Source organism: Astyanax mexicanus, chromosome 6 (assembly GCF_023375975.1).
Source record: "Astyanax mexicanus isolate ESR-SI-001 chromosome 6, AstMex3_surface, whole genome shotgun sequence".
NCBI classification, from domain to species: domain Eukaryota; kingdom Metazoa; phylum Chordata; class Actinopteri; order Characiformes; family Acestrorhamphidae; genus Astyanax; species Astyanax mexicanus.
This window is the reverse complement of record NC_064413.1, coordinates 26,170,550-26,193,013: the sequence shown is the minus strand read 5'-3', so window position 1 is coordinate 26,193,013 and position 22,464 is coordinate 26,170,550. Positions and strand designations below refer to the sequence as shown.

General features: G+C 35.9%; 1 protein-coding gene across 2 annotated transcripts; it reads left to right on the top strand.

The window, feature by feature from the left end:
- The first annotated feature begins 203 nt into the window (after window positions 1–203).
- Window positions 204–21,845, top strand: LOC103025221 (gamma-aminobutyric acid type B receptor subunit 2). Of its 2 annotated transcripts, none has more exons than XM_049480103.1 (19): window positions 204–1,338; window positions 3,465–3,602; window positions 4,430–4,600; window positions 5,440–5,541; window positions 5,697–5,762; window positions 6,325–6,513; window positions 7,658–7,900; window positions 8,012–8,072; window positions 8,196–8,273; window positions 9,021–9,171; window positions 9,598–9,730; window positions 13,300–13,407; window positions 14,941–15,063; window positions 15,570–15,680; window positions 16,168–16,413; window positions 17,857–18,069; window positions 18,186–18,285; window positions 20,375–20,447; window positions 20,752–21,845. In XM_049480103.1, exons 1-19 carry the CDS (start codon window positions 1,090–1,092, stop codon window positions 20,888–20,890), a joined length of 2,694 nt encoding a protein of 897 aa, XP_049336060.1. In that variant the 5' UTR covers window positions 204–1,089; the 3' UTR covers window positions 20,891–21,845. The 2 variants fall into 2 exon arrangements, with proteins under 2 accessions (XP_049336060.1, XP_007256952.3); XM_007256890.4 differs by having other exon boundaries at window positions 207–1,338; window positions 16,168–16,392.
- The last annotated feature ends 619 nt before the right edge of the window (window positions 21,846–22,464 follow it).

The window sequence follows — 22,464 nt, the reverse complement described above, 5'->3', positions numbered from 1 at the left end:
ACAGCTTTGCCTGTGGATCATATTTTTGTTGAAGTAACTGTCTCTATACATACATTGCTATATGTTTTGACTGCAATCAGTGACAAGAGCTGTGTTAGGGTGAAGTCAGGATATTGGATGTTCACCAACCCAGCTTATTCCAAAAGTACTGGATGGAGCACCAGCATTTTAGAAAATACATACTTTAAAATTGGTTTTCAAATGTTTTTGGAAATGCTTGTTTCTAAACCCATTATCCAATTTTACAATGTGCTCCCGTATTATACATTTTAACAGCATACAGGATCACTTTGTAGTTCTATAATTACAAACTGTAGTTATTCTGTTTCTCTGCATAATTTATTATTCTCCATTCTCAAGACCATACAGGATCACCGAATATCAGACATTATGTTGGTGATGGCCCATTCTTTGCACTGCAGTGACACTGACTTGGTTTTGTGTTATTGTGTGTTGTGCTGGTATGAGTGGGTCAGACAGGGCAGTGCTGCTGGAGTTTTTAAACACTGCACCCATCCACTGTCCACTCTATTAGACTCGATTAGATATAAAAAGCAGAGATAGAAGCCCATATGTTGCTTCACAGGTTGTTGCTGCTTAAGGGTGATCCTGTGGGGTCAGAGGACAATAATAAAGTATGCAGAGAAGCAGAAAGACTAAAATCTGTTATAGATTATAGAACATCTAAGTGATCCTATTGACTTAAAGAAATAGATTCAATAATGGGTACAGGACAAGGTGGTGAACATACTGTTATGTTTAATTAGTGTATGTACATGTAATTTATGTATTGTGTCCCATTACCAGGTTTGTGCTTTTAAAAAGTGTGAAAGAGGTTTGTTGACGCTTTTGTTGGGAGTTGATTAGCTGGATGGATTTAGGTGGCAGATGTCTGTGAGTGGCTCTTTGGCCTTGTCTTATCCTTCAATCCCCTTCAGTGGCTTCATGCGAGTCTCAGAGTTAATTCAGACAGCAGGAATGCCCGTTCTGGGCAGATGAGGCTTAAAGCACAGCTTAGAGCAGCGGACTCTGTGAAACCAGGATTGGGGGTCAAGGCGTAGCTGCAGAAACGCTGCTCTTTGATGCAGGATGGATGACTGCTGGACTCTGCTGAAGGTTCTTATGATGTGGGAGCTGCTGTACTTTCCATGGCTGGGACTGTGTCAAAGGAGAGAGCAGCTGCCTGTGCTGTGGATTATGCCTCTGAGCAGCGAGCCAGCGTGGGGCAACGTCACAGCTGAGGTCATGCCTGCAGTCCAGCTCGCACTACAGCACCTGAGCAAGCAGCCTGCACCTTTACGCAACTATGAGCTTCAGTTCCACTTTGCAGACTCCAAGGTAACACAGAAACAGGTTGATTCATCTGGGCCAGGGATGAATCTTGTCCACAACTTGTACACACTGGGCCGGTGTGGCTACAGGTTTTGATTCTTAACAACCAGCAGCAAGCCTGATTTCACTTAGTTAATCACCTGGTTAGTCTTTGTCTTTAAACAACTGGTGACATGAGCTTCTGCTTGGTTGAAATAAGAACATGCAGCCACACCAGCCAATGAGGAATAGGGGAATAGTTGCAGAGGCTAATCAACTAGCCTACCACGATATCCACTAGATACCCCAGTAGGGAGCTGTTGGCTAGTTGGAGGAAGAAAAAAAAAGTCAGTAGAAAGAATGCAGTAAAGAAAGCAACTGTTCTGCAAAACACTGTGCTAATTGCCAAATTTGTTAGTCTGGAATTACTTCACTACTGAATAATCCTAATTTACAGCTGCACAATTTAGAAAGATATCTTAAGTAGGAGAAAACACGTCTGTAATGCATAATCCTCTCAAAATTTCACATATAGTGCTTACTGCTAACTTGTCATATCGTGACAGAATATGCTGGAAACAGGCAGGCTTGTGTCACAACTTTTTAAAATGACTTTTTTAAAATGACTTTTTTTTTTAATGACTTGTCAGCTTCATTGTTAATCAAAAATGCTGCTGTTTATGCAGAGAGGGTTAGAGATAAAGTTGCCCTCTTTAAACCAAGCTACACAATCCATTCCAATGCTACGCAATGGAATCCAATCACTCTTTAGTACAGTGATCTAAAAGTGAGTATTCCCACAGAGATGAAAGGTTGTAGTGTCTCACTCTTTATCAATCTATCAACATCTTGCAATATGGAAAAATGAGGAGAGTGAGTACAATGTATACATGTTTATTGCAAGAAAAATAAACATTACTATCACTGTTATTTTGTGAATAAATATAAAAGGTGTAAAGTAAGGTACCGTGCATCTTTGCAAATGTTTTCTGTATACTTTTTTCAAAGCATAATCTAAAGCCCTATTCCGACGGGATTCGTTTCTCAGGGGGTCCTGGGATAATTTTCTATTTTATGGGTGTCCTCTGTGATTTTACTCCTATCCAGATCGACCATGTATGTGTTTTTCTCAGTGGTCTTCTGAGAACCGAGAAAGCCGAAAAAGCCAAAAAAACTTACTCACTCACTCAGTGAGTAGAAGTGTGATTTATTTTTCACAGACATCCCCCTGAGAAACTAATCCTGGTAATAGGGCTGAAGATACACTGAATGTGGAATGAAGCCTCCAGTGCTTACAGCTAGACAGAAGATGCTGGAAAAAGACAGGATAGCATCTTTTATGACAGATTTCTTTAAATATCTGAAATATGATTAATGCATTATTTGCTGCTGTTAATCCAATCAATTAGATGGCACTGATGAAAAGAAAATGTTTTCATTTTCAGTTTTTTTTTTTTCTTTTTTTTTTTTTTTTGCTTTAGCTAAGGAAACTACGAATAGTTGCCTTCTAGCCAGGTCTTCAAATAACTAATCCACTAGGAAAAATTACTATTTGTACAATCCCAGGTTTGCATCCCAGTTTGAGTCTATTTGTTCTGTTAGCCTCCACCTCTTCCAATTTAAATATAAAAGTAAAAAATGTATATATATATTTAGCTCTTTTGCACATGACAGCAATTAGATCCTTACTACATTTTTGTTATTGTTATTTTAGCTTTGAATCATAAATGTATGTAGTCAGAAGAACTAAAGAAATAGACTAACTTTTTGATAAACATTCCAAATAACTTCTACAATAGTTGGATTTTCCTGGTGATTGATTTGACCGTGATATCATCTGAACTTCCCCAATCCTTAGTGAACTCTATTACTTGATGAGCAGTAAAACGTGTAACAAATATATCCTTTCAAACATATCCAGAATGTGAATCTGCTAAACATCAATGTATTACGTAACATAATAAAAGTAACTCAGTTTGATCGTCAGTGAATCAGTTTTGATTCTAAAAGACTGCTGCAGAATGAATGTTTTATATACAGTGATTCTCACAGTATACACAAATACTTGGTAGTTTAATAGCAGCTACAATAAGGTACAGTAGACTATACACAGTTTTCCTTTAATGTTTTCCTTCCTTCTCTCTTCCTGTTAGTGTGACAATGCCAGAGCACTGAAAGGTTTTTTCGAGGCCATATTCTATGGTCCCAAGTACCTGACAGTGTTTGGAGGACTGTGTTCATCAGCGACGTCGACCATCGCTCAGTCTCTACAGGCCTTTAACCTCCCTCAGGTGATTTAATTGTGCAGTTTATATCTTATAAACAGCAAATAATCAACCTTCCAGAAGCAATGGAACATGACTTAAACTACAGAATTATTCATTTATAATTAATGACCAAGAGATTAAGACTAAGTTGACTGTTTTCAGACACAGTGCACCAGTGAGCTGGAAAACTGCAAAATTACAGAAAGACGAACTCTAATTACACTAAAGCCTAATTTGCTGGTGTTGCTTGTGTAACTGTTTTACTTGATTTTCTTTACTTTACTTTTTAGTTTTACTTTAGTGGTTTTATTCCTTTCAAGTTGTTTAATTTTTATAATCAGTTCTGATTCTAAATATCTTATTTTATTGTGTTTATTACTTATATTACAACTTTATTTATTTATTCTTTATACTTAATTTTTATTCTTAAAAATTTTAGTCAATAGTCTACATTTATTATTTTACTTTTAAAATCTTTAAAAAACTAATTTTACCTGTCTTATTAATTAAATCTTATAAATCATCATGTATTGGTATAATAAGCATATATTATTATCTAATTAGCTTAATTTTGTTTTCGTTTGTCAGTAATTAAATAGACCAAACAAATCCCCCCTTTTTTGTTTTAAAATGATCTTCTTTTGTTTTATTTGTCTTTAAAGCAATAAAATACATTTAATATGTTAAATATAAAAGATAATATTGATAATATAATTTTTAGTGTACTGTCCTTTGTAAATGCTTGGCTACACTGAGAATGAGGATCACCCTCAATGTGTAAAAATAAAGGTTAATTGATTGATTGTCGTGAAATCAATAATTTTAAGATGTTTTAAATGTGTGTGTTTCAGCTGTCCTTTGCTGCAACAGCTCCTGCATTTGCAAACAAAAGTAGATACCCCAACTTCTTCCGTGTTGTGCCGTCAGACAGTGCAGTTAACCCAGCACTGCTGAAGCTTCTCAGCTATTATGGATGGAGGAGAGTGGGCACACTGACCCAGCAGGAGGAGAGATTTACTGAGGTACAGTTATGCAGAATGCTTTCCCAACAACAATAACATACTGTAGATGTATGTCTGCTTTAATGATGAATCTTGTAAAGTGCTAGCCTGACGCTCCAAGCCTAGTTGCAGATGGCGCTAATGATGCTAGGCTGACATTCCAAGCCTGGTAGCAGGGGAAGCTAACAATGCTAGGCAGATGCTCCAAGCCCAGGACGCTAGGAAAACCCTCCAAGCTCAGTCGAGGGGAGGCTAGCAACACTAGGCTGCCACTTTAGCCTGCCACACCCGGTTGCCAGGGTCGCTAACGACGCTACGCCAATGCTCCAAGCCCAGTCGAAGCGGAAGCTAATGATGCTAGCATTACATGCATTGCATATTTTCTGCCACGGTAACGCTTGCTCCGAGGTCACAGTTGAACCAGGTTGAACTTTGACTGCGGTAAGGGTATGTCCCCTAGCACTTAAGCATCAACGCATCCTATTTATTTCAATGCAGAGAGCCACTGCATACCGTGGTGCATGCTGGGTTGCGTTGTGTTGAGTGCAGCCCTGCCCATCGCCAAAAAAGTTTAGCAGAGCTCATCTTTATTTAAATAAATCCGGGCCGCCATGCTGTGTCAAATTTTGACACATGCTGTAAGCATTAGCACAGTGGAGGCGTGGCTAGAAGTGTGGAATTGCACTTTCCGAAACTGCTCCACGGCAGCGCCAAACTTCTCTGCCTTTGGAGAAACAATTGTGGCTACCATGTGCAGTGTGAAAATGCACTAGCATCATTTTTAGAGTGTAGACATAATTTTCTGGACCTGTACTTTTACTAACCTTGCATTGAATTTGCCTATGTCCTTTGTAATACAGGTACAGAAGGATCTGACTGAGATTCTGAACGAGGTCGGAGTTGAGCTGGCAGAAGCTCAGTGGTTCTTTGGTGACCCCTGTTCTGCAGTCAAGACATTAAAAGTATGTTAAAAATGCTGAAAGAGATTATACTTTTTTTTTTTACTTCTAGAACGACTGAGGTCAAAAGATGTAGACTGTAAGTAACACACTTGTTCACATGTACTGTTTCAGATGTACATAACATGTCAACTTTACTTGTTTTTTCTCCACATTAGGAAAATGACGTGAGGATAGTTATTGGTCAGTTTGATGAGTTTTCAGCTGCAAAGGTCTTCTGCTGTGTAAGTAAAAAAAATAATAATTACAGTTTTTTTCTGCTACAGTCAAATAGTTAAATGTAGCATACCTCTCTGTAGTAATGGTGTAAAAGTACAGAAATGTAGGTTTGCATCATACATTACAGTTTGGACTTGATACGACTTAGCTTACACCTTGAAGTTGAACCATTCTGTCGTAATCTGTAGTAGAAACTTTTGAATCTAAGTAAAATAGATCATCCTCTCAATAATACAAAAAATGCATTTTTCGAAAGAAAACAGCCTAAATGTTGTTGTCCAAGAAAATAGCACATCAACAAAACAAACACTCTGTGTAACCTCTCTTATGTCTCTGTAACATCTTTATAACATGGCCTTCTGTAGCATAACCTCTCTGAGGGTTGACTTTTCTGTGGTGTAACCAAGGTTAAGTCTTAATCTTTCTGTAGTTAAAACACCTCCATAGGGTATAGTCTCTATAGTGTTATGTGCCTGTGATGTTGCTCTTTTAAATAGTGTGAATGTTGCTATCAAATAAACTCTCTAAAAAGTAACCTTCCTGTTATGTGACCCCTTGGTGTTACAGGTCTATCAGCTGGGCATGTTTGGTCACAAGTACCAGTGGATCCTCTCAGGTTGGTCACAGACAAGCTGGTGGACTCACACAGGCACCTCTAACTGCTCTGCTCAGAGTATACTAAATGCAATGGAGGGCACTGTCAGTGTGGACTTCGAGACCCTCAGCTCAAGACACACCAGAGGTGTTTCAGGAAGAGTATGTTTGTGTACTGTATATTAGAATTATTAGATTAGACACATTTAAGTATGAGCTTACTTTTGCTGAGTTTTCAGTACATTGAGAAAGGCCTGGGTTAAATTAAGTTGGGGTTTAAGTGGGCCAAGTTTCTGCCTTATCTGGACTGGATTAGTTTCTCAGGAGGTCCTGGGGTATTTTTCTCTTTAATGGGGGGGGGGGGGGGGGTGTCCTCTCTGATTTTATTCCTGTCTGGAACGACCATGTATGTGTTTTTCTCAGACGTTCTCTAAGAAACTTACAGGCTGAATTACCTACTGTTTTTCGGTCCTCCGGTAATTTTAATCCTGTCCTGATGCACATCTTTGAGTTTCATCGGCATGCAATAAAATAGCCATTTGTCCATATAGGGCTTTAGAGGAAAATATATGCTTATGTTAATCATTTGATGGAATTCTAAAATCCATCTGAACGCTTTTCCAGATGATTCACTTCTTCCAAACTACACTCGTTTTTTTAGTTAGATGATGTTGCATTATAATGTTGAGTGAATGTAAAAAAAATAATGCAAATGTTGGTTGAGCCAAAAGAAAAAAACGATTTGAGTGTGCCATGCATGCGCCAAGGCTCTTTCCTCAGTGTTGGGTAATAAAATATACATCTTTTTCATTGGCATGTCCACCCCCTTACTTACCCTTACTTGGGTGTTGCCTGTCACCCAAGGCTACCTTCACTTGAGCATGCATTTGTATTACATACATTCAGTAGCTGCGATGCCACTGTGCTGTGAGCTAAGAGCAAGTTACCTTAATTCTGCATTGCTGAGTGGGCTGTGTCTTTTGCCTGGTGCTACAGTGATCACGCTTGTGCTTTCACAGGATTATGCTGTTAGTTTTGACAGATTTTATTAAATATATATTTTATATGTTTCAGCATAAATTTTATTCCAATTTTATTCCAATACCAAATATACACTTTATAAACCCGTGATACTTTATACGTTTAATCCACTACATAATTTTGCTTTGACTCAGTTACGTTGAATGCACATACTATGTTATGTCTGAACAACATAACTGACTCGAAACAAAATGATGACTTAATTAAGTTAAGTTAGCAGATCATTTTTTCAGTGTATGACTCATATTATGACTGATTGTTTCAGACCCCACAGGAGTACAAGAGAGAGTATGAGAGAAGGTGCATGTTGAAGGGTTTGGGTTCCAGTAAGTTCCATGGCTTTGCATACGATGGCACCTGGGTGCTGGCTAAAGCTCTGACAGAGGTCATGGAGATGCTGAAATACAGAGAGAAATATAGCATACATCGCAACCTTACCATAACTGACCGAGAAGTGACACACATGATCCTACAGGCCCTGGGCGACACAAAGTTCTTTGGTGTGACTGTGAGTTGGAACTTTTAACAATGCAGCATTTAAATACAAAGTAGATTAGATAATTTGTAACCATTGTTCACTTGTTTGCATAACTGTACAAATGATTTCTGCCTTTTTTAGGGGCATGTTTTGTTCCGAAATGGTGAGAGAGTAGCAAATATCAAATTTGCCCAGTTTCAAGGTAAATCTTCAGAAGGACTTAATTACTTGTTAAAAGTACCTTTTTTAATATTTTTTTTGTTTTGCACTCATTAATAGAAAATTACTGTGAGTTGGAACATGTAATTAATTCATGTTTTCACAGCTGGCAAAGAGGTCCAGGTTGGAGAGTACAGTGCCATCACAGACAGGCTGGTGTTTGCCAGTCCCATTTGGTTCAAAGGTGAGAGGGAGTGAGTTAGGGCAAATTGTAAAGCGCAATGTTTAAAATTGGTTAATTTATAACAAAAATGTATATGTACTATCTCTTATGTACAGTTAGGTTACTTTCATACTTTGTATAGGTTTGCAATTGTGTATTCTTGTATATATTCCTTGACCACTGTAGGTGAGATACTTATCTGACAGCATTTTTTTGTCTATATCTTATATATCTATCATCTTATATCTTTAATTATTATCTTTAATCTTATAATTTTTCTCTATCTGTCTGTCTATTTATTACATTTCCTGGACAGCCTTATTTGTAAGATGGATGTGGTTTCTTTTGTTACTTTGCTGGCCAGACAATTAATACTAATTAGATGGAAATCCTCAAATCCTCCTTCTTATTCTATGTGGATAAAAGAGGTTCTTAGCTTGGTCAAGTTAGAAAAAAAATAGGCTTGTTTTTTTGTATTCATAGAAACTCTTACCTACCCCACTCTGTGTACATTATAAAATATATTTTGTATTGGCTGCTCACAGGATATTTAGGCAAATTGTATAATTGTACAATGTGTGATTCTGAATATCTATATATATATAAAGGTGTTTTTCCTTTGTGTTTTTTTTTACTATTTTCTATGCTAATAGATATATTATTTGTAGATATATTAATTATTAATCATAAAATGAATGTTTTATCATTGATAAACAATAAACAAATTATTAATGAAAATAATAAAAACATATATGTGTTACTGTGCAGGACACGAGTATACTAGGGACCATACCCACATATACCCCCAGAGGATGGAGATCAACATAATTCTCTACAGCATTTTAGCATCCATCTCTGCTTTAGGCATTCTCATGTCCATTGCCTGCCTTTTCTTCATCATCCTGAACCATGGCCACAGGCAAGACATTATATTTACACTTATGTAGACCAGAGTGACAAAATAAACAAATTTCTCAAACAAAGAAACAGAAAAAAATACAATTTGGGCTACTTAATTGATTTAAAGGTAAAAAAGAATGCAAAATGAATAAAAACCTAAAAAAACGTGTTTATTAAGTATTTAGTGTTAAGTATACGGTTTGATTATCCCAGCAGATATATAAATCAATATATTTACCTCCTCAGCAGTGCAATTTAATCATGAAATTACCTTTACCTGTGCTTTATGTAAGTAGATCATTTAAACACATTTAAGAAAAAAAAAAAATACATCCTCATGCAAAGACAATAAGAAACATTTCCAATAATTGGAGTAAGACTGGGGACTGAAAGGGCACCCGATTCAGAGAATCACCCATATACACATTGTTCTTTTTCTTTCCAGGTCCGTCCAGATATCAAGTCCTTCACTGAACACACTACTGATCCTGGGAACTCTGTTATCCTATTCTTCTGTCTTCCTCTTTGGACTGGATGGGTCATATGTCTCTGAGGGAGTGTTTGATGCTCTGTGCTCTGTGAGTTTTAATATCATTTTGCTACTACTCTGTAGTTAATCAATGTAAATCCACAACATTGTTGTTTCTCTCATTGAGTGTGTTGTGATACATTTCATAATCTGATCATAAACAGATTTCTGCAACTGTCTGATTATTTAAGTAATCATGTGACGAATGTACTCCAATTTCTTAGACCAGAGTAAAGTCTAGAAGTCCATTAAAGAAATCTGATAAAGAGAACTGGATTTTTTCTCATTAATCATATGTCTCAGTCCATGTATACTCTTAGCCAAAGTATAACCAAAGTCCATGTAAATGCATTAATCAGATAACTAACAAACTGATGTTCTGCAGTAATCAGATTATGAAGTGCATGTAAACATGCTCACTGTTTGTAACAAATGGGAGGTTGGCACAATAATAATTATTCTACCTGAAAAAATACTTTTACTTACAGTTTTTCTCAATTGGTTTGGCTCATTTCTTGAAACTGAGATGACATTCCTATAACTAAAAGGTAAATTGGGCAAACAGACTTACAGTTCTTCACAACACTTCAGACAACCAACAAAATATCATATGTCTCCCAAAACGTTCATTCTTGCTTCAAAATGAAGTCTTTCTCCCATATAAATAGTCAGTACCATAAAAATGGCGTAGATCCTTCTCAATTGCTTTGGCACATTTTCATTAATTTTGTCCATCTGTCAAAATAAACTGGACGGTGCAGCAAAACTACATGGATCCTCATCACTGCTCATATCGCTCCAAAAACAGTTTACCCACGTGTCAAAACTGATTTCCTTTCTCACACAAATCATCAGTGCCCCCAAAATGCATTGTCCCTTTGGCATTGTGTAAGTACTGCAAGTCAAAATGCTTAGCTGTTTTGTCTTTATGGCAGAGGTCTAGCTAAAGGAATACAATGTTCACACCACACACACTGCACTCTTTCTGCTGAGGAAATTGTAACTATTTTTATTTACAAGTACATTTTTACACATTACTGTAGGTAGAAAGAAAAGAAAATACTAAGGAAAATGTATCAAATATACTATGTATACAAATTACAAAAACCTGCAAAAACAAAACAAAATACATTACAGTAGGTAAAAAAATAGTCAAGCATCACAAATGCAATACAGTAACATTCTGACTACTCTGTGTCACTGCCCTCTCTCCATCACCTTCCTGGCCATCCATCCGCTGCAGTCTGTTTGGCCATAAATTCTCATCAACATTGCATCTGATATGTTCTTTAGCAATGCACTGTGGGAAGAATGCCTGAGCCATCCTCTACACTGATCGCCACAGGACTATATAATCATTATATCATCACAGGACTATATCATCGTTATATAATCACAGGACTAGCATCAAAGAACTAGCACCAGGCCAAGATGTATACAGTGGATAGAAAAAGTCTACACACCCCTGTTCAAATGGTAGGTTTTTGTGATGTAAAAAAAATTACAATAAGACAAATAATTTCTACCTATAATGTGACCTATAACCTGTACAATGCAATTGAAAAACAAACAGAAATCTTTCAGGGAGGTGAAGTAAAAATAAACAACTGAGATATTGAGGTTGCATAAGTGTGCACACCCTTTTATAACTAGGGGTGTTGCTGTGTTCAAATTTAACCAATAACCTTCAAACTCACTTTAAATTGGAGTCAGCACACACCTGTCAACAATTAAAGTGCCTCTGATCAACTCCAAATAAAGTTTAACTGTTCTAGTAGGCTTGTCCTGATATTTTTGTAGCCACATCTTTCAGCACAAGCCATGGTCCACAAAGAGATGCCAGAGCATCAGAGGTATCTCATTATTCATAGATATCAGTCAAGTGAAGGCTACAAAAGTCATTAAATATACCATGGAACACTTTGAAGACTGTCATCATCAAGTGGAGAAAACATGGCACAACAAGACATTACCAAGAACAAGACATTTGACAGAAATTGAAGATAAGACAAGAAGAAAATTGGTCAAGGAGGCTGCCAAGAGGCCGACAGCAGCACTGAAGGAGCTGCAAGAATTTCTGGCAAGTACTGGCTGTGTAGTACATGTGACAACAATCTGCCGACTTCTTCATATGTCTGTGCAAAACAAACATCCAGAAAACATCTAAGCTCTACTTAATTTTCCAAAAATTCATCTGATATCTACCAAACACATGTGGGAAAATGTGTTATGGTTTAATGAAACCAAGGTTAAACGTTTTGGACATAATTCCAAAAGGTATATTAGGCGCAAAAGCAACACTGCTCGTCACCAAAAGAACAGCATACCTACAGTGAAGCATGGTGGTGGCAGCATCATACTTTGGGGCTGTTTTTCTTCAGCTGGAACTGGGGCTTTATTCAGGGTGGACGGAATTTTGAACAGTTCCAAATACCAGTCAGTATTGGCAAAAACCTTCGGCCTCTGGTAGAAAACTGAAGATGAAAAGGAACTTCATCTTTCAGCACAACAATGACACAAAGGACACATCTAAATCAACAAAAGAATGGCTTCAGCGGTATAAGATTAAGGCTTTGGAATGGCCCAACCTGAATCCAGACCTGAATCCCATTGAACATCTGTGGGGTAATCTGAAGAGGGCTGGGCACAGGAGATGCCCTCACATTTTGTCAGATTTTGAGCAGTTATGCAAAGAAGAGTGGGCAAATTTTGCCACATCAAGATGTGTCACGCTGATCCCGTGTCACTGTGTCACGGTTCCTACCCAAAAAGACTGAGTGCTGTAATAAATGCAAAAGATGTTGCAACAAAGTATTAGTTATATGTATTTAACCAGGTGATTTTAAGTTTTTTGTTTTATATTTTTTCGCTGTAAAGATTTATGTTTGTTTTTCAATTGCATTGTACAGGTTATAGGTCACATTAAATGTGAAAAAAGTTATGAAATTATTTGTCTTGCTTTAATTTTTTTACAACACAAAAACCTGGCATTTGAACAGGGGTGTGTAGACTTTTTATATCCACTGTATATAGAGCAATGCCAGCATTCAAAATAATAGACAACAAACTGATGGATTGGTCACCAGTAATGTGGGACACTCATTTTCGTCAAAACCTGCTTTCACCTGTTACCTACTCACCTGATTGTAATGAATTTATGAAATGTTCCAAAATATGTGTTCTGTATTGTATTACAATTTCTTAATCCATTTTGAGAATTGAGCAGACTATTCTGCAGATGATGACTTATATGATGAAATTGTGCTGATATGTTTTGAAGAGAACAACCATTACACTGAGAACTAACCAATTAAGATAGATCAACAAGATGCATTCTTTTGGAAAATGTACTAAATGTAGGATGATTGTGTTAAGTGTAGGCTACTTGTACAAACCCATTTGCAAAGATGTACTAAGTGCTTGAGACATGTACAAAGTATTTGAAATGTGATGAAAGCAATGAGAAATGCCATTCTGTTATGAGAAACTGCAAGTTAGTTTGGGAATTTGTCCATGTTATTTTGAGAATGTCATCTCAGTTTCAAGAAATGAGCCAAACCAATGGAGAAAAACTGTAATAAAATCTAATAATGTACAATTTACCATTTACTTCAACAGGTCAGAATATGGTTCATAACCATTGGATACACTACAGCATTTGGGACAATGTTTGCCAAAATCTGGAGAGTCTATTCCATGTTCAATCACATCAGTGCTCAGAAAAGGGTAAGAGAGCTCACATTTAGGATTTTTGAGAATACTTTAAATTAATGTGAATAGAGGATACATCTTCAGAAGACAGAAACATTCTTTCAACATTGTTTGATTAGTGTATTATTTCTAGGGTGTGCAATTGTAGAGTGAGCAAAGGAAATGAGCATTATGCAAATATTGGCAACCTAAAATAATGGAAGGTTTAGATAACGACAAGTTCTCATATTTTATCTAGCTTTTTTACAACTATGGATTGTTCACATTCATTTTTAGAAGAGAATAGGCAATGCAAATTTCAAAGCTTTATTGATACTCTGCCCAAACAACTCATGAGCTCGTCTGAGCGGCTGCCTTTAACTCAATATTAAAATGCTTAGTAAATTTAAATATTTGATGCCCACAAAGTATATACCAAAGCATTACTCTGGAGTAGGGGTGTGCCAAGTTGCATTGTACACAATATTATAATAATTTTTTACACAATAATGTTGTGATATTGCGATATTCATGAAAGTAGTCTCTTTTTACAATTAATTGTTTATATGTATGCACTTCAGTTAGATTTTTGTTCATACATTTTTGGTTATATTTTGTTTTATACAAAATCAGAGTGTCGGTAAATTACTGTTTACAAAAGAGAAAACATTCATAGATTTTGTTTCTACTAAAATTTTAAAACTGTTATATTTATACAAAAAAAACTTATTTAGAATTATTTTGGTGCAGTAGTATATTCTCGAAATGAATTAAAATTCAGTTTTGTCATATCGCCAAAAATATAGTCATCGCTAAAACACCCTAAAATATTTACCTGGAATAAAACTTTTAGAGAGTACTGCACATAGGATTGCTTGGAAAGGCAAATCAGAACTGCCATTTAAATGCAGAAGGCCTCTAGGAATTTGGAAAATAAACTGGAGGGGCTGGGAACTGTTCTACGGTGCAGCAACTACTGCACAAATATCTTAATAGACAGGCCATCAGGAAACTCTTTTCCTACAGGCGCGCCACAACATTTTTAAAGCAATTAAAATTTCAAAACAATCCTGATTCATTTTGGGAACAGGTCATGGGAACCGATGGAGCTTTTTATGCAGGACATGTAAAGACATGTTTTGAGTACAGAATGACCTGAAAACACAGCTCCAGCTGTTAAGCACAGGGGTTGGTTGATCATGCATTGGGCTTGTGTTGCAGCCAGTTTCACAGAGAACATTTGAGAACATTGCACCTCTAAAATAAAATAGTAATAATGATGAAAAGGAGAAAAGCATCTACAACTCTACAAAATTATCCACATAAGCTACTTACTGTAGTGAAGTAACCTTTTGTAGAATATTAAAGAAATGTGTCATCTTTGACTTTTGACCTTTTAGAAAACAGCTTATCTTAGAAACCATTATGCATTCAGTCTGGATTAGTGTTATTATTAAACTTAGAATCATTTATGATAATGATTATAAGAACAGTTAGTACACTTTACAAGTGAGAAACTTCATAATCTCTCTTTAAACTAAAGTATCTGAACTGTTCTTTCTGTTGCAGATCATAAAGGACCATGTGTTGTTTAGAATAGTCTGTGGTCTGCTGCTGGTCGATGTGTGTTTCTTAATCATTCTGCAAGTTTTGGATCCTTTGCGAAGGTTGGTGGAAGAATTCAGTTTGGAGGTGAGATGTGAAGTCTACTTGAAACCACTGAGTTTGCAGTTTATATTGAAATAGTCCAGCAGTAACAACAGTGATGGTTGAACAAATGCAGTTCAAAATGTCAAAAGAACATTAAGAAATAAACAAAGGTTAACTGTCAACCTGAGAAACAAAGAAGTAGTACAAGTAGTGATGGAGGACTCCGTGCTTCCTAAACAACTGCTTGAAGAATGAAATTGTTTTTGGATTTTTATTGGGACTTTACGAATGTGGTTATTGCATGAGTAGAAAAAAATTAAATAAATGCAAAATGTGTCACATATAGCTAGAGGAATCTGGATGGAATTGTGTATTGAATTATTGTGTAACTTGTGTACTCTGATTAGTCAATACATACAGACTGATAAGAATGGTAGACATTGAAACCTAAATCTAAAACAAAGAACCTGTGAATACAATAGCTCTAAATCATACAAATTATACAAATATAACTAATGACAATATTTTCTTTTCGTGTTTTTCTTTAGGCCGACCCTGATTTAAGAGACTTTGCCATTCGTCCATTTTTGGAGCACTGTGAGAACAGTTATATGAACATTTGGATGGCCTTCATGTATCTTTCTAAAAGCTGGCTTGTGGTAAAGAACAGTATTTTGTATGACACACAGAAACTTAAAAACATAGTTATGCTTTACCAGGAGCTACAGTGGTTACAAAGAATCTATTCATCATTTAAGTCCAAGAAATGTGTTTGACTGTTAATTTAGAAACAGTTAATAAAATATACACAGGGTTTCTTTTAGCAGTTGTTACATTCTTGTATTTATTCAGTAATAATTCAAGGCGCATTCTCCTATAGTGCTAAATGTAACTCTATGCTGAATGCTGCCTTTGCAACCATTTAATTTTGTAATAAATTTATTTTTAGTAGAAATTCCTAGTTCTACCCTATTCAACTACATCCCATAATTGTGTCATTCTATAGAAAATATCTATGTAATTACAAATAAATGTAATGTTATGTTTTTATGTATGTTTTTATCTATAATCACTCAAGACATGCATTGTGGCATGACATGTGGGCTTATAAAATGCTCTCCTATTTGTATCTCTTGTGTTGTTTAGCTCCTCAGCTGTGTCCTGGCCTGGAAGACACATCCCCCAAACACCCTTGTGTTGAGTGACTGCAGGTGGACCCGGATCAGTGTGTGTCTCACAGGCCCTCTAAGCGTGATTGGAGCTTGTGTGGGTTTACTGACCAGAGATCAGCCGAATGTCCAGTTCTGTGTTTTGGGCATTGTCATCATCACCTGCTGTTCCGTCACTCTCAGTTTGACGTTTGTTCCAAAGGTTGATGTCTGTCTTTTTCTGGTACTCTTTACTTATAGTGTCCCAGATTGGCACATGTATTTGATTGTCATATAAGAATTATGTTCCAAACACGTCCCAATTGCAAGCAGTTGAGTTTCCATCATGAGTTGCCAGGTTTTCACATTTCCTGCCATGTTGGGCCCATTTAAAATATAGATATGATTGAAAATTCAAAGATTGCAGGCTGCATTTTTGGGATTTGTTTAAACTCTATCACAATAGCAAGACTAAAAAGAATTGTCTTATAAACAAAATGCTTTTAAAACAGTATAAATTAGAAATAAGATCAAGGCAAGTTATATTGCCATTCATGGTCTGTTTGCTTTAAAAGTCTGTGGTAACCTTGGATTTTAAAGCAAGGCTCAAGACCCACAGCACTGCACATGCTTTTCTTTCTTTAACACATCCACACAACTCACTTTGGTTTCAAACTCATATACAAAAAATTTGAAGCTTTTGTTAATCAAAAAAGCTAATTTTATCATGACCCACTAACTATCTAGGTCAGTAGGCATAGCAATTAGTTAGGATCTCTTTAGTGCTGGGCGGTATGATCAAAATGCATATCATAGTATACTGCAAGATTCTGACAGTTTTACAATATATTACAGTATTTTTTATTTATATACAGTATTATTTATTTATAGTTTTTTGCACAACTGTGTTTTAATATAGGTTTGTGACTTACTGTACTGTTAGGAGTGCAAATAATATAAAACATTATGGCTTTAAATTAAAGCTTTGATTAGTATTGGCTTTACTTTGTCAGAAGTAGTCAGACTTCATTAGCAAAAAAGTAGAAAACAAAATAATGGACCTTAAAAAGAGAATCGCCAACAGCTTTAACACGGCTTCCTTTACAAAACTAATTATTTTAAATAGTGCCATAAACACAATAAACAAAACCTAAAATACTCAAAATGTAAGTATTCAAAAGAGACATTTCTCAAAAGCTTTGTTTCACAAGTAAGACCCAAGTTTAATATACATTTACAATTGATATTATTGAAGCCAATAGAGGCATTAACGTATTTAAGTAGCTGTTTATCAGTTTATCACAATTCTCTTGGTTCTCCAGTTAACAAATACATTTAGTTCAGTGTACATTAGTATTATCCTTCGAGCTACAGGCTTTGTATATTTAAAAGGGCTATAGTTACTCATATTGCTAGGAGCAGCAGCAGAAGCTCCAGGAGTTCTGTTTTCATGTTTCTCCAGGCAGGACAGCGTGAGGCTCCACCGAGCTGTGCTGCCATTACTACAGTGTATAAGCTTGTTATGCTAACTGGCTGTAAACCAGTATACTGCTCAGCACTAGATCCCTTCCATTTGATAAGCATAACCAAGAGTATGTTTCACTTTTACATTATTTTATTGTTGGAAACATTAGATCCAGAGTCCCAATTGGTATCTCCAGTATCAACCACCTTTTTATTTTAAAAGCTTATCCTGATGAGGACAAACCCTGATGGAGCATCCCTGCCTGAGCAGTTTCACACTACTGAGACGGAAAAAGAGAGGGAGTGTGTGAGCGAGGTGAAAGAACGAATGAAGCAGAGGGAATCCAGTGCTTCTAGCTGTTTGAAACTGATTATTACATCTCCACTTGAAGTTCTACAGTCAGACAACCAACATCTTACCAGGCACATCATTGAGGTAAATCTAATTATATAATTTACATGTCAACAAACATTTATTATTAATGTGAACAAACATAACATTTGTTCTGCAATTATGTTGCTTTCTTGTGCACCGCACACTTTTATCTGCAGCTGAACTGGGAGCTTGAAGAACTGGCCAGGCAGCTTCGGGAACTGAGCGCACTATCATACAGATCCATTATAAGCATGCAAGAGTCTGGAGAGCTCACAGGTAGAAGAAAATACAGTACACTTACCCTTATAGAAGGGTTACTTGCTTCAGTTTATCATTAAATCTTTGAGAATTAGGCCTACTGTTGTTGAACGCACACCACAGCAGAGCTAATAATAGTCACTATGCACAAAAAATAGAAAATAGAAATTAAAGGAGCACCCTTTAAAAGCCATAGAAAGTTCCTTACAGCGCTTCACTTTAATTTACAATGAACCTAAGTGAGCATCCTGGATCCAATTACAGGACAGTTTGGAATGCCTGTGCGCTTATTTACAAATGTAAGTACCAACCTATTTAATGATAAAAGTTAATTAAATTCTAAACCAGTTTTCAGTCATAAAATTGTTGTGATATTTGTTACATCAGAATTTAAGTCCTGTGATCTCTATTGCAATAAAAAAAAACATTAATAAGCTTCTCAGTGAAATTACTTGGTTCGATAAAGAGAATAAAGACTTTTAACACCACTAACTGGATATCTCTCTCAAAAGTGCCTCTTATAGCTCATATAATAAGTGGCTTTTAGCACAGAAATGCTGCAAATAATAAACTATAATTCACACACAATAGAAAACAGTGCTGAAACTATTTCTAGTTATGAAATTGTTGTGATATTTGTTGTGTGAATTTTAAATCATGTGATCTCTATCACAATAAAAAAAATATTGTGCTGCTCGATTAATTTAGTTGATTCAGTAAAGAGAAATAAAGGATTTTAAAAACACTGACTGGAAACCTGTGTGTTTTAACCCATACAAAGATTTTAAACCCATTTTACAATTCAAATGCTTTAATAAAATGCATTTATTACATATAAATGGTTATTACATATAATCAGTTCTGTTCCCCCTTCTAGAATAAAATTATGAAACTGTGTGACGTGTTTAAGTTGTGTGACGAAAAATTAAGTCATATAATGTATATTACAATAAAAAAGCATGAATAAGCTGCTTAGATAATATAGTTAATTAAATTATTTTAAATTAATATTTAAATCTGGGTCTGAGCACTTATGGGTAACACAGTTTCGTTTTCTCGTATGTTTTGTAATGTCAGAGTCAGCAAATACAGAGAAAGTGAAAGAAAAAGAAACATTAGAGAGAGATATGACACACTGGTGAATCACTGTGTACTCAGGGTGGGTAGGTTTGGCAAACTAATTATACCTTAATCCTGGTTTACTAACCCCTTAATTTGTGTTTGTCACGGACGCTCTATCTTCTGGGAAAAACATTCCTCTTCACTGATCCTGGAAGGAACTGGATGAAGTTAATACCAACTAGAAAGGAGCCAGCTCAACTTTGTTTCTGCTTTAGAAAGGATTTTATAATATGTTGAGGTTCTATGCTTGTTTTCAGCATGAAACACTGCATGACAATAATTTTTTTTTCTATTTTGTCACTGAACACTAAGGCTAAGTTTATAACAGTCCCTGCATCACACTTCTTCTTTTACTCAGCTGTTAGGTTTGTGCAATGTGTTTTTCTGATCAGATTTGTGGGAAAGGAAAAGCCATTAACTTGTATATTAAGCAATAATCAGGTAAGGACTCTGCGTACCCAAGAGGGCATGTAAAGTGCAGGTCACATACAGAACAAAAAAGAGTAACAATGTTTATACGCTTAAACCTAATAGAACGTTAAAAACGAAAATATTACTTAAACTTTATATAACTTTTTAGGAATATTAATCCTAAAAAATGTCTGGTATAGATTCAGATGTGAAAAAAGCTGACACTGATGTTAAATCATGTTTTTATCACTGAAAAAAGTTACAGTTGGCTTTACTAAGCAAAAACAATGCTATGATGTACTAAAAAAATATTGTAAAACCAGATTATTTCCTTGCACATGAAACAAATGATGCCTTTTGTTATTTGTTGATGATATCATGGTTCTAATTAAAAAAGATTTTGTTACCAAATAAAACTACTAAGTAGAGTAAAGCAATGTCCTGTAATGTAATGTAAAACAGTACAACAAAATATCACAGCCTAGATCAGTGTTTTTCAAACTTTGTCAGTCATGCCATTCTTTGGAGAAAGACATTTTTTTTAATGTTTACATCACTGGTTATTTCCCTATAGGCACCGAGAAATGTCAGACACTTCCAACTGGCTACAGTGGCAAAGATTTAGAAGACATTAACTCTCCTGAACAGTAAGTAAAGTATGCTACACACCTAGATATTTAGATACTATTGGAACAAGTGAATGGTTGGGATTTAACAGTGATTTAATAATGATACTTACACCAGTTATCGTAAGATGTGTCCGTGTATTGCAGATATTCACAAAAGTACAGAATGGCTTACAGGATGCATGCTATAATGCGCTAATTACAAAACATTGTTCTGTTGCTTCCAGTGTCATTAGCTAGAGCCTCAATGAACTGTATATATGAATATCTGTATAAAGTTTCCTGACATTTTGAATGTAAGGTTGATGAGTGTGTTTCTGTCCAGAGTTCAGCGGAGACTCTCACTGCAACTACCTATTCTGCACCATGCTTACCTGCTCTCAATTGGAGGAGTCAATGCCAGCTGCAGCACCCCCAGTAGCCCCAGCGCACAGCACATGGCACTAATGGGATTATGGCACTAACGTGTCTTAAGACTTGCAAATCAGACTGTGACCTGAGGGACTGGAGGGTCAAGAACTGCCTACTTTTACAAGAAGGGCCCATTTCATCGACATCCAAAATTACTATATACCACAGATCTTTGTTTTTGCATGATGTGTTTTTTTAAATGGTGCTTTAACAAAACAGACCAAAAATCTAGCTATATCAGACTTTTAAAAAGTTGGGTATGGACCCCCATTAGGGCTCTGCACAGACATTAAAATTAGAGTTTGAGACAATTTACAGATGACACCAAAATGGATTGTTGTGGCAGCGTTTTTTTGTTGGCCAGTGTGTTCTTAAAGTTATTACTTCAGCAAATGGTGGCTCTACTGAATAACAATCAGAAAGGTTGAAGTACTCTGATTAAAAAAACTTACTTAAATATAATACATTTATTTTTTAGACCGTTGGTGTAGATTCTATTAGCTTCACTTATTGTTTGAGAATTGTAAGAAGGATTTGCTCCAGATTGATCATGTTGTTTAAATGGCATAAATGAACTGCAATTTTTAAATAATACCACCGATTCCTAGTTAAATTGAGATCCTAAATTCGACTGGGTCATTAAGTAACATTTACCACAAATCCCATAACACATATTAATGGTTGTTGGTGGGTTGGTAAACATATTGCAGTTTAAATATGAGATTTAAATGTAGGGAATTATGTAACTTTGTAAAACAGAAAAATTAACTATTTTGTATTTATGGTTTGTGTTACGATTTCATCACATAGCATCATCACAATATTTTTGTAGATGTGTGACTGTGGAGCAGAGAGACATATCAAGAAAAAAAGTCTCTTTGTCCCAAACAGCTTAACAGTGTGAAATCAGGAATCTGCCCTAAGGTTGCCTTTCTTTTGTGGTTTGTGCTTGACTGTTATCTTCACTTAAAATAATTGTTAATTAAATGAAATAGGGATTGCTTTTCAGTCTGTATCTGTTTATTTCTTTATCATGTAATTGAGTTCTACATTCTTTGTGCAAACAGGTCTGCTAGTCAAAACACTGGCCTCAATCTGGGTTTGTCTGCAAATGTTGTGTGAATTATACAAAACACCTAAACATCCAGTAACTTTGTATCTGTCTGTATGTATTGTGCTATCTACGACCAGCACTTTCAGTACTAAACAGTAAATTGTCAGTGGTAAAAACCACATTGTGTTATGTTAACACTGTTAAAAAGTAGATTTAACACTGGCACATCTACTGTGTGACCAGTATCAAAAATTCCTCTAATTCATTTCCCTAAGCATTTGTAAATTGTTTGGATCTGTATTAATGTCATCATGCTGGAATTTCCCAGCAGGAAGTATGGCACGGTTAAGAATTGCATAACCCTCACTGCAGCTATTCCAGGATTTCTCAAACTCTGAATTTAGATTTACAATCCAAAAAACAAGCTTCTGCCAAGATTTGTGGAGTTTTGTCCAGCCCCACCACCTGGCACTAATATTAAAGACAACCGATGGCTGCCGTGGAGGAAAATGGGAGGACTTTCAATAGTTGCGCAATTTTGCCCTTTCCCAATGCTGCACATGTTTTGGGATT